This window comes from Sorex araneus, chromosome 5, assembly GCF_027595985.1.
Source record: "Sorex araneus isolate mSorAra2 chromosome 5, mSorAra2.pri, whole genome shotgun sequence".
NCBI lineage: Eukaryota > Metazoa > Chordata > Mammalia > Eulipotyphla > Soricidae > Sorex > Sorex araneus.
In genome coordinates this window covers 66,366,588-66,378,913 of record NC_073306.1, presented here as the reverse complement: position 1 = coordinate 66,378,913, position 12,326 = coordinate 66,366,588, and the positions used below count along the sequence as shown (strand labels likewise).

Sequence of the window (12,326 nt, the reverse complement as noted above, 5' to 3'; positions counted from 1 at the left end):
AAGTTGACTTTTAAAAGCAGCTATTTGCCTTTGCCGTGTTCATGACTCCCTCCCACAAACTTCAATAGGGGGGAGGGGGACGCGTTATGGAAATATGGGCATAGTGTTTAATTCTGTGCAGTAAGTCAAGAAACTCCTAGTCCACATTTCTACACAGCTCTCATAAGAGGTGGAAAGACTATTAAGCATCTACCGGAGGAGTGGAGAGAACTGAATATATGTCCTAATTCAGGAGGCCTGGGTTCAATTCCTAGCACCACTGATTCCTTCAAGCATCTCTAAGGGTGAACCACAAGCATGAAGTGGGGCGCTTGCCAGGTGTGGTCCAAAAACAAACAATAACAAGAAAAAATGCAGAGCAGTTAGATGAGGGAAGAAAATCAAGCAAGAAAACACTGACACATAAGAACTGGTAAAAAAAAAAAAACACATTATCATTCACAAATATGTGATCTAAATAAAATCAATTCACCAAAACACTACGGCAATATTATGGTAGTTAAACTAAAAAGAGCTTGGGGCTGGAGTGATAGCACAGCAGGTAGGGCGTTTGGCTTGCACGTGGCCGACCTGGGTTCAATTCCCAGCATCCCATGTGGTCCCCTGAGCACCGCCAGGGGTAGTTCCTGAGTGCAGAGCCAGGAGTGACCCCTGTGCATCGCTAGGTGTGACCCAAAAAGCAAAAAAAAATAATAAAAATAAAATTAAATAAAAATAAACTAAAAAGAGCTCAAAAGGGCTGATGTTAATATTTCAATGCAAATAAATAACATTTTAGATATCATCCAAAAAAAGTTATAAAAGCATATTTTTAAAAAGAAACCACATATAATACCAACAAAACTATAAGGGATTAGCAATAAAGATATATAAGACCTCTTTGATGGTAATTATAAAATGTTAAAACATTTTAATGAAAAAATCACACCATATTCAGAAATGAGAGCATCAACATTTTAAAATTGCAAATTCTCCTACTAACTGACCTACAAAGGTCAGAAAGATAGTACACAGCAAAGTCACTTGCCTCATATCCCTAACCCTAGTTTGAATCTCTGGCACACAGATGGTCCCCCAGCACAGGCCAGGATCACTCTTGAGCACAAAGCCAGGAATGGCCCCTAGGTGCTATCTGGTTTGGCGTGTGGCCAAAAAAGCAAAAAACAAAACAAACTGACTGACAAATGCAATATAATAAGTCATCTTAACACAAATACACTCGAGAATCACTTCCTGAATTATCAAACAAATAGATTCACAATCCTTATCCCGAAGTTTCAAATTTGAGTAGCTCTAAAGAAGGCCTAAGAATCCATATTGTTGAAAAGATAAAAAAAAATGGTTCTGTTAAACACCTTAGTACTTCAAATATTGATATTTCAAATATTGTTAATTGTGCCAACATTTAAATTTTTAAAAAATCTTGGTATGGGCTGGAATGATAGTATAGTGGGCATTTGCCTTGCACAAGGCAGACCTGGGTTGAATCTTGAATCCCTAGCATCACATAAGGTCCCCCCAAAGCATGGCCAAGAGTAACATTTTAGATATTATTAAAAAAACAAAACAGAAACAAGGAAAAAAAATCTATGCAGAGCAGTTAGATGGGGGAAGAAAATTAAGAACGAAAACACCGACACATAAGAACTGGTAAAAAAAAATAAATAAACACATTATTTATTCCCGAGCTCAGAGCCAGGAGTAACCCCTGGCTTAGTATGCTTGAGACTCACTTCCTGAGCTATCAAACACAAATACATTCACAATCCTGATCCCAAAGTTTCAAATTTCAGTAGACGTAAAGGAGGCCTAAGAATCTGTATTGTTGATTGTATTTTTTGCTTTTTGGGTCACATCCAGCAATATTCAGAGATCACTCCTGGCTCTGCATTCAGGAATTACTCCTGGTGGTACTCAGGGCACCGTATGAGATGCCGGGGATAGAAACTGGGACAGTCGCATGCAAGGCAAACACCCTACCCGCTGTACTATCACTCCCGCTCCAGAATTCGTATTGTTGAAAAGCAATAGAGTGATTCCATTAAACATCTTATTATGTTATTGTGTAGATGTACCACAGTTTTTTTAACCAGTCATCTGTTCTAGGGCAGTTGGGTTCATTTTAGATTTTGGCTTTGGTGAACAGTGCTGCAATGAACATAGAGGTACAGATGTCATTTCTACTGTGTTTTTTTTGCATCCTCAGGGTATATTCCCAGAAGTGGTATTGTGGGTCATATGGAAGCTCAATTTCTAGTTTTTGAAGGACTGTCCATATTGTTTTCCAGAAAGGCTGGACCAGTCGGCATTCCCACCAACAATGAAAGAGCATCCCTTTTTCCCCATATCCACACCAGCACTGGTTGCTTTTGTTCTTTTGAATGTGTGCCAGTCTCTGTGTGATGCTGTTAGGAGAGATAAAGTCATGAAGTTTGCTTATAAATGGATAGACATGAAGCGTATCATGCTAAGTGAAATAAGTCAGAAAGAAAGGGCCAGACACAGAAGGACTGTACCCATTTGTGGAGTAAAGGTGAGGTTGACACTCAAGAATAGTAGATACAAGGGCCAGGAGGACTGCCTCATAGTTGGAAGCCTGCTTCATGAGCAGAGGGGAGAAGGCAGATGGAATAGAGAAGGGATCACTAAGAAAATGATGGCTAGAGGAACCAGCTGGGGTGGGAGAGGCACGCCGAAAGTAGATAATGGACCAAACATGATGACCTTTCAGTGTCTGTGTTGCAAGCCATAATGCCCCAAAGTAGAGAGAGAGAGAGTATGGGGAATATTGTCTGCCATGGAGGTAAGGGAAGGATGGGAAAAGGGGGTGCACCGGGATATTGGTGGTGGGGGAATGTGCACTGGTGGAGGGATGGGTGTTTGATCATTGTGTGATTGTAACCCAAACATGAAAGCTTGTAACTATCTCACAGTGATTCAATAAAATTTTTTTAAAAAGTCTTATCATGTTAAAGCGTCACAGCAAAGCATGTGTACATGACTCCTGATCATTGCACACCAGAAAAGGGAGAGGGAAATTGTTAAAAAGAATAATATTAATGCCTTCAATGCCCACAAGATCTAAAAGATTGAATACGTGCATAAATAAGTAAGTACCATCAAAACTCACCAATGCCATTGAGGAAACTGGTCAAACCTCCCCAACTTCATATGCCACGTGTGATTTTCACTTCATTCCCCAGGGAGCAGCTATCCTGGTTTAATATGAAAGCTGGTCCTTTCAGGTCAGGCAGATGGATCATATACAGCCACTATATGTACATCATTCATATATTTCATGTGGCGTGGCATACAGAGGCCCCAGGTTCCATCTCCATCACCCCACAATCCACCCTCCATCTTCCCAGTGTAGCCCTAATCATCCCCAATACCAAACCAAAACAGAAAGTTGCTATCACCACTTCATTTGGTTCTCTCTATGCGAAAAGTAATTTCGCTAATGCTAAGAATCCCAGCGCCATGACAGAGAGAGAAGAACCAGGTTCTTCTATCTTCTGTATGGTTGCTGCTTGTGCGCTAGTGCTGGCTCACTCACCCAAGTCTTGGAGAGAAACAACTATGCCTGCAACACATCACTTTTGTATTGGATCTCATTCTCCTGGGCTGGAGAGAGTATGCTGGCAGGGAATATAAAACAGGCAGAATATCCCTTTGCACTTGAACGCATTAGTGTGCTAGGAATTTCTGCTGCATTCCCAGTTCTTCTCCAGAGAATTTCTTTTGAGGGGAGGGGAGTAAGGTGTAGGAAGCTTTACCACATCGTTCGATCCAGACATTAGTGAAAGAGTTCAAATTTAAGGTAATAATACTTCATAACCAACATCTGGCTGTTTGTTTTAAATTGATTCTGAATCCAGAGAAATAAGATGAGTTTTTAAATGGTACCCTTTAGTCCAATAAATGCATTATTAAGGATCAGAGAAGAGAGCAAGAGGTTTCTTCTGGCTGGAAAACAGAGCATCACAAACAGAAGAAACAGATTTGAAACACAACAATTTTGAACAGAGCTGCATTCTATAAGCAGAAAAAAAAAAGATTCAAATCAGGTTATATTATGCAAAGGAACAACATCAAGAAAAAGAGTAGAAAAAGAGTAGAAAAATAAAACTATATCTCACTTAAAATCTGGAGTTGATTATACAACTAAAGTTTAGAGATTAATTTTAGTTCTGGAAGAGAGCATGGAGTTTAACTGGGAATACTGGGAAACAGGATGACAAACAGGTCAGGAAAAGTGGCCTGGGAATCTGAGAGTGACAAGACGAGAATAGTGCACTCAGAAGAGAACTCAGAGACCAGGCTACATATTCCTTGGGAAAAGAATGGAGATAAGAACTCATTTAGGGGCTACTAAATGAATTTAAATTTAAATCCAAATAAAATATAATGGTGGTAAAAAGAAGGGGTGAATAATAGCCATTATGTAGGCAAAATAATGGAGTTGGGTGAATTTAGAGAGAGTACAGCCACTTTTACTTTCTATTTCCCTTCTAGTTATGGAGAGCTATCAGGGATCAAGGAAAGCCGGAATTTTTAGCTACATCTGGAATAAATACTTTTGCAAAGCATTTGTCTTTCAGATGACAGTTTCCTAACAGTTCAAAAAAAGGAGGTTTATATAGCACATCCTTTTTCATTTTCTCAAATAAACAACTTTAAACATAACTTAAACACTTTGTTTTAAGAAATGAAAATTTATGTTATTTCTGTAGTTTAAGAAAAATTAAATTAATTCCCAGGAAAAATGAACTTTATCTGGAAAATATGACTGAATAAGATATCACTGTAAAACAAATTCTGAATATGTGAGATCAATCTGCCTTGCAACCATAAAATTTTTAATAACCTTAGAGCAGGTCTCATAAAAATGCAAGACTATAATTATAATACAAACAGATAACAAGTGTGTACTATGTGCCTATGCTACAATATGACAGATTACTTCATTTAATCTTCACAGGGTTATAAGCTGGATCCTAACAGGAGTTTTCCCACGACCTAAAGTAAGGTGTTACCATAAAAAAAAGAAGAGTCGACTTTTTTTGCTTTTTTTTTTTTTGATCACACCCAGGGGTTACTCCTGGGTTTGGTCACAGGGGTTACTCCTGGCTCTGTGCTCAGGAACTACCCCTGGCGGTGCTCAGGAGACCATACGGGATGCTGGGAATTGAACCCAGGTCGGCCGAGTGCAAGGCAAACGCCCTACCCGCTGTGCTATCACTCCAGCCCCAAGAGGCAACTTTTTTTATGCCTGTGAATACTACTGTCATTAATTTCTATGGAACAAAATTTTTAGCATTCCCGGGCCCAAAAAATCACCTAATCAATCATACCAAAGAGAAAGTTTCTCTTTTGGGGACAGAGCAATAGCACAGTGGGCCAGGCTGTGCTTACAAACAGCCACCCAAGGTTCAATCCCCAGGACCCCTCACAGTCCTTCGAACACTACCATGACTGATCTCTGAGCACAGAACCTGGCATTAGCCCTGAGAACTGCCCATGTGGTACAAAAAAAAAAAAAAAAACCACTCTATTTTTGCACAGAGGAAAATCTGTACAAATAGTCCTCCATCTTATCAATGAATGAGTTTAGTACAAGAAAGGCTAAGGCTTACTTAGATTTCACGAATATGGAGAGCCAGGATTTGAACTCAGGCTGTTTCAATCATGAAACCACAGCCCTTAACCTCTAAGCTTGACTATCAATAGCTGAAATCACACTGAAGCATTCTTTGTTTGGGCTTTCAAATATTACAATGAAACTGTAATAAAACTTCAATAAAAGTACAATAAAATACAATACATTACAATAATAAAAACTGTAATGTAACAATTCTCGGAAAAGTGGGTACTACAGGTAAACAGAATACCTTCACTTGTCTTGCATGCAGCCAACCCCAATTCCATTCCCAGCTAGAAGCTGCACGCTAATGAAAATTATACCAATGTTATTTCAAGTCTCTGTGTATAACCTCTATAGTCTGTCCTACTCTGAGCTACAGCAGCAGGTGTACATGCTGTGTGTCAGAAATAGAGCGGTGACCTAAATTTAACTCCCAGAGCTACAAGCAGCACACCATGGCATTTATGAGTCACCCGAATCCAATCTGTAGATAAAATGTGCTGCCCTCTAGTGATTTCAACACCTCACATGTAACACTAACCAGAGCTAAGAAAGAAAACCTTTCTTACAGAAATAAATCAACTAATTTAGAAAACAAAGCATTGGCTCCTGCAATAGCCTTGCAGGAACCTTATAGGCTATCACGGAGCCACATTCTTGATCCCTTGGATTGTACTTTGAAACATGAGTTCTTTGTTTACCACGTAAAACCATCCTGTACTCTCTAATTTCTCTTTTTGCCATGTTTTGGCTGAGGTTTTTCATAAACATTCTAAATTAACGAATTGCCAGTGAATATCTTTCCATCTTTGTTCTTGCATACCCAAATTTATTCTTCTTATAAAATTGATTATGGGCTGGAGAGACAGTACAGTGGGTAGGGTGTTTGCCTTGCATGCTGCCAACCTGGGTCCAATCTCTGGCATCCCATAAGGCCTCCTGAATCCCACCAGGAGGGATCCCTGAGCACAAGGGATCTAAGAACTGCTAGGGGTAACCCCAAAACAACAATAAAAAAAAAATGAATTCATTTTCTAATAACTAATTTTCTAAGTCTGAATTAGTACACTGAAGAGCATAATGAGGGGTCTGGATGTAGCTCAAGGATAGAGCAGTCGCCTCCCTACGCCAGGCTTAATTAATCTGGGTGACCCTGGAGCGGGGGCACGTAAGCCCACCACCCACCCAGACAGAGCTCCTACAGCCAAAAACGATTCTACAATCGCCACCATGCTCATGGCCAGACTCCACTGCTCAGGACGAGAAATGAATTTGTTTAAAAACTCAGGTATGCTGGTTAGTGACTGAAATCTCCAGGCTCTTACCGAGTCAGGGATGGGCTACCTCCCCATATCTCCCTATACTTTCAGAAGCCTTGGCAGTCATGCTCACACCCCAAAGTTAAAAATGTAACTACAGCTGTATCACCCCATTCAAAATTCTGGAATTCCTAGAATGACATCTCAAAGTTTACATCACTGATAAACCAGAAGTAGCGCAGCACATTGAGTAAGATGTAAAGTATAAGGCAACTGATCTCAATTAAAATCTAAACACACAAGGCTTAAATCTGTAACAACATATTGGTAAGCAATATATTGTAAACAACAAATTCAAAGGCTTAATGGCGCCGTGGTGAGATACAACACCACTAACTTTCTTCTACGGAAACATTTTTTGATTATTTTTAGCAAATTATTTATAACAAGTAATATAAAATAATTATTGAGGGCCTGCTGCTATAGGGGCAGGCTTAAGGAGTGGTTGGGAAAATTGCAAATTATGGTGGTGGGAGGGTGCAATGGTGGTAGGACTGGTGTTGCAATACTGAATATCTGTTACAAATCATCATGAACAACTTTGTAAAAAAAAAAGAAAAAAGAATTTACAGGGAAAGAAAATAGAGCACTCGCCTTACACATGAAGCTCTGGGTTTGATCCCCAACATTGCAAAAAAATAAAATAAAATAAAATGACAATTATAACTTGATGAGTCATAATTTAGCCTTATGCAGTATTATTTTGCTTTCTTTTTTCTCTTATTTTTTCTGTTTGTTTACATTATTGTTGCCCCACATGGCCACCTGCAATTGCTGGCAGAGCCACTGTGATCCCTGACACCAAGTAAATATGCAAAGTATACCTGGTGCACCAACCAGGTATGTGCTGGCACCTTAACGAAGAGTGTGAGCCCCAGATGCACAAGTGTGTGCTGCCCAATAACAAAAGGAAAGGAATAATAAAACAATAAAACAACAGTGCATAGAGCAAAACAGAATTCAAATGCTAAGCCGATGCTATTTTTCTATATGGAATAAATATAAGAAGAGTGAAAGTACAATACTGCTGTCTTTCCTTTTTTTGTAGTTTCTGGTTTGTTTGTTGTTCGGTGTCACACTCGGCAGTGCTCAGGGCTTAGTCCTGTTCCTACACTCACTCTTGGCAGTGCTTGAGGCACTGTATAAGATGCTGGGGATTGAACCCAGGATTGGCTGCATGCAAGGCAAGTGCCTTAACTCTGTCCTGTCTCTCCAGCCCCTTATCTTTAATTTTTTTTTTTTTATATATTTTTTTTTTATTTATTTTTTTTTTTTATTGAATCACCAAGTGGAGGGTTACAAAGTTCTCAGGATTATGTCAGTTATACAATATTCAAATACCCCTTCCTTCACCAGTGCCCATCTTACATTCCCAACCCCCCCAGTCTATCTGCCGCCCCCTCCCACCTCCCTAGTCCCCACCCTTATACGTGATAGGTTTCACTTCATTTGCGCTTATCTCGATTACATTCCATGTTTCAACACACAACTCACTACCGTTGCTGGGGTTTCCCCCCAAAAAGAAAAAGACAGTCCTACTGCCAATGAGGCATTTGATAATTCTCCATTACTAAGCATATAGAGATATTAAGTCCTGCTGTTTGTTACATAACTTTTCTTTTTCCCCCTTGCCCCGCGCCACCGAGTTCACGCCTGTTTAGTAATCGCCACGCTGTCTGACAAAGGGAAAAAAAACCGAAGAGGATGGTTATTTCCCGTCATCAGCCGGCGTGGGGCTCTGGCTTAGTTGATAGTCTAGTAGAGTGTCTGGAAGCAGTTTCTGGAACCAAAGCTCTTGCGCTGATATCGGCTCCGGCTCGAGATACCACCAGCGTCCCACTGGTCCATGTACCTAATTTTTCCCCTTATTTCCCATTCCCACGCCACCAGGTCTGTTTGCTTAATGGACATCACACTATGTTTGACACCACGCCACGTTTCTTCCCGAGAAAGAAGGATATTTCTTCTCAGCCAGCGTGGGGATATAGCTTAGTGCAGTCTAGAGAGATGGCTACCATTTTGATTGCCTTCAATATTTCAACAAAATACTTACTATTCTTGTTAGGATCACCCACAAAAGTCCGACCCATTAAGAAGGAACCATTACATACTGCTGATACTAAGATGACATTAAGTCGAGCGGCCGCGGCAGCGGCCGCGCGGTTTTGGGTTTCTGTCTAAAGTCCAGGGAGAAAGTTGAAGGAGAGAGAGAGAGAGATTTCCGCACGGGGGACCTGGCGGAAACTCTCAAGTCACATACTGCAGGTTGCTGGTGGGCTGCCGGTGTCCCAAGCAGCTCCGTCCTCTTCGTCAGTCATTCTGGGGGTGCGGGCGCGGAGAAATGGGAAAGCCCACGTGGCTGCACTCTCTTTAAGTGTCCGATGTGGGCGGAGACCGGTACTTCCCCGCCCTCGATCCCCCGCCAGCCGCGCCGCGCACTTGGGTGCGTCTCTCCATTTTGTGCTCAGAAGTGGGATAGATGCTGTGCTGTGCCCAGAGGTTGAGGGGAAGAGAGATAGATTAAAGAAAAAAAAAAAAGAGAAACGCCAGGCCCCCGCTCGGGGGACCTGGCGGAAACTCTCAAGTCACATACTGCAGGTTGCTGGTGGGCTGCCGGTGTCCCAAGCAGCTCCGTCCTCTTCGTCAGTCATTCTGGGGGTGCGGGCGCGGAGAAAATCCTTATCTTTAATTTAATCACCGCTGGGATAACAACAATACAAAAATGATTGCAGAGGATACAAATAGAAGGAAACTTTTGAATACTGTTGGTGGGAATAAAATGAGTGTAGTCATTGTGGAAAACAGTATGAAGACCGCACCCCCTCAAAAAATTTAATGGACCAGAGAGATAGCAAAGGCTTAAGATGCTTGCCTTGCATGTAGCCAATACCAGTTCAATCCCCACGCATCCCCGGAGTGACCACCTCGGAGTATAGAACCAGGAGTAGTCCCTGAGCACTACTGGGCATGGCCCAACCTGCCTCCTTGAGCCCCCAAAAGAGTTTGGAGAGAGCTCAGGGCTCACAACATGCTTTGCATTCAGGAGGTCTTGAGTCAATACCCACTACACAGTCCTCTAAGTACCACCGGGAGTGACCGATGCCCAATCACAAAGCCACAAGTAGCACCTGAGCACTGGCCCAAAACAAAATAACCAAAAAATTAGAAATAGAAATTCCATACAACCCAGTCATCCCAATTCTGGGTATCTGCCTAAGGACTATAAAAACATTACATCCAAGGGAGCAATAGCACAGCGGGTAGGGTGTTTGCCTTGCACAAGGCAAACCCAGGTTTGATTCCCAGCATCCCATATGGTCCCCTGAGCACCACCAGGAGTAATTCCTGAGTGCAGAGCCAGGAATAACCCCTGAGCATCGCTGGGTGTGACCCAAAAATAAAAAATAAACAAACAAAAAAAACACCACATCCAAGTGCTATCCACCCCCTTGTGTTCATCAGAGCATCAATGACAATAGTCCAGAGTGGGAAACAAAGTAAGTGCCATCGGCAGATGACTATAGATGACAAACACAATGAAATACTTCTCAGGTACCAAAAAGATGAAATTCTACCCTGTACAACAACGCAAATGGAACTGAGTGACATAAGCCAGATGGAGAAAGACAAACACTGTTGGATTTTACTCCTATGTAGTGAAAACAAATCAAATGAACAAATGAAACAAAAATAAACTCTTAGAACATAAGACCAAATTAATGGTTAACAGAAGTTACTGGGCAAGTTGGGCGAGAGGAGCCCGGCAGGTTGTGAAGGGCAGAACTGGTAAACAAGAGCATCCACAGACGCTGGTTTACAATGATGTACATCTGCGATGTGTTATAAGCCAGTATTACTTCAGAAAGAAAAAAAAACTTTACAAAGTGTTTCCAAATTTAACAATAAAGTGAATACAACAATAAATAATCACCAAAATCACTTGCAGAAGTTCTATAAGTGAAACCGAAAGGGAGCCTGGATAGTAACAAAGAGGCTCGGTTTTTCTGATTACTAGATGAAATGGCACCACCTAGAGTAAACTTGGTTTATAAGTCACCAGGCACATGAGCTTTGAAACTGGTTTTTGTTTGTTTGTTTTTGGGGGCCTCATGTAGTGATGCTCAGAGGCTATTCCTGTCTCTGCACTCAGGAATCACTTCTAGCAGTGCTTGGGGGACCATACGGGATGCCAGGGATCGAACCCGGGTTGGTCGAGTGTGAGACAAGAGCCGTACCCACTGTACTATCACTCCAGCCCCAGAAACTAAGTGATTCTGGTTAGGTTTTTCAAAATGTGGGATGCTGGTGGTGTAGTAAGTGGTAAAGCACTTGCCTGGCATGTGGGCTGGATTTGAGCCCCGGCACCATAAAAAAAAAAAATAGAGGGAAGACTTGCATTATTTAAAAAATATAATACAAAGAATTATTTTGTACTATTTCAAATTCACAAATACTCACTTAAAATTAGCTTTACAGCAGCCATACTTCCTCTTAAATTACTTTACATAACTCACATAACATTAAATACTTTTTTGGGGCCTGAGCAATAGTACATAGTGAGAATGGCATTTGCCTTGCATACACCCGACACTGGTCCGATCCTCAGCATCCCGTATGGTTTCCCAATCCCACCAGGAGTATGTCCTGAGCACAGAGCCAGAAGTAAGCCCTGAGCTCTGCTGAATGGAGGCCAATAAAAATAAGCAAACAAATACTCTCTCCCTTTTAGAGTACAATTCTATATACATTGGTGAATGTATGGAGTTGTGCAACCACCACCATAATTATTTAGAAACATACCATACTTTTTTTTTAAGAGAGGTATACTTAATAAATATGTGTACAGTGGCCATAAGCTCAATATAAGTAATACTAAAAAAGCTAATGTAACTCTTAGGCTCTATTATTATAATGATCAGGTTTCTAGTTCATAATAGAGAAAGCATACAGACATCCCAAAGGCCCTTTTCATAGGAAGAAGAAAATCAAAGCAGAATGCTTTACTACAGTAATGTACAGACCAAAGAGCATACACTGCCTGCAGCTGACCCAGTCTGGCCCCTGACACCACAGAAGCAGGGGAAAGCCCTGAGCACAGCCAGGTTGCACCTCTCCCCCCAAAAAATATCCTAAAATAAAACATAATAGCATCTTACCAATATCATTAGCAAGGGAATTTGGGTCAGAAGTCCCCAGGGTAGCTTCAAACTCCTCCTGGAGACGATATGCTCTTTGCAGCAGCGCTTCCAGTTTATGGATAAACTCAGAACTAATAATATCCTACAAGGAGAGAAACGTGTACACATAACAAACATCACATTGCAGTGTTGAAGTTCCAAACATTCTCTACTCCTCAATGAAAG

At 41.2% G+C, this 12,326-nt stretch overlaps 1 protein-coding gene across 2 annotated transcripts in view; it reads right to left on the bottom strand.

The window, feature by feature from the left end:
* The window catches only part of MIGA1 (mitoguardin 1), a 73,215-nt gene that overhangs the window by 36,610 nt on the left and 24,279 nt on the right, over window positions 1-12,326 (bottom strand). For both annotated transcript variants that reach the window (XM_055139458.1, XM_055139459.1), the window contains exon 7: window positions 12,120-12,243. In XM_055139458.1, the coding sequence (XP_054995433.1) occupies window positions 12,120-12,243 (124 nt within the window). The remainder of the gene's footprint in view (window positions 1-12,119; window positions 12,244-12,326) is intronic.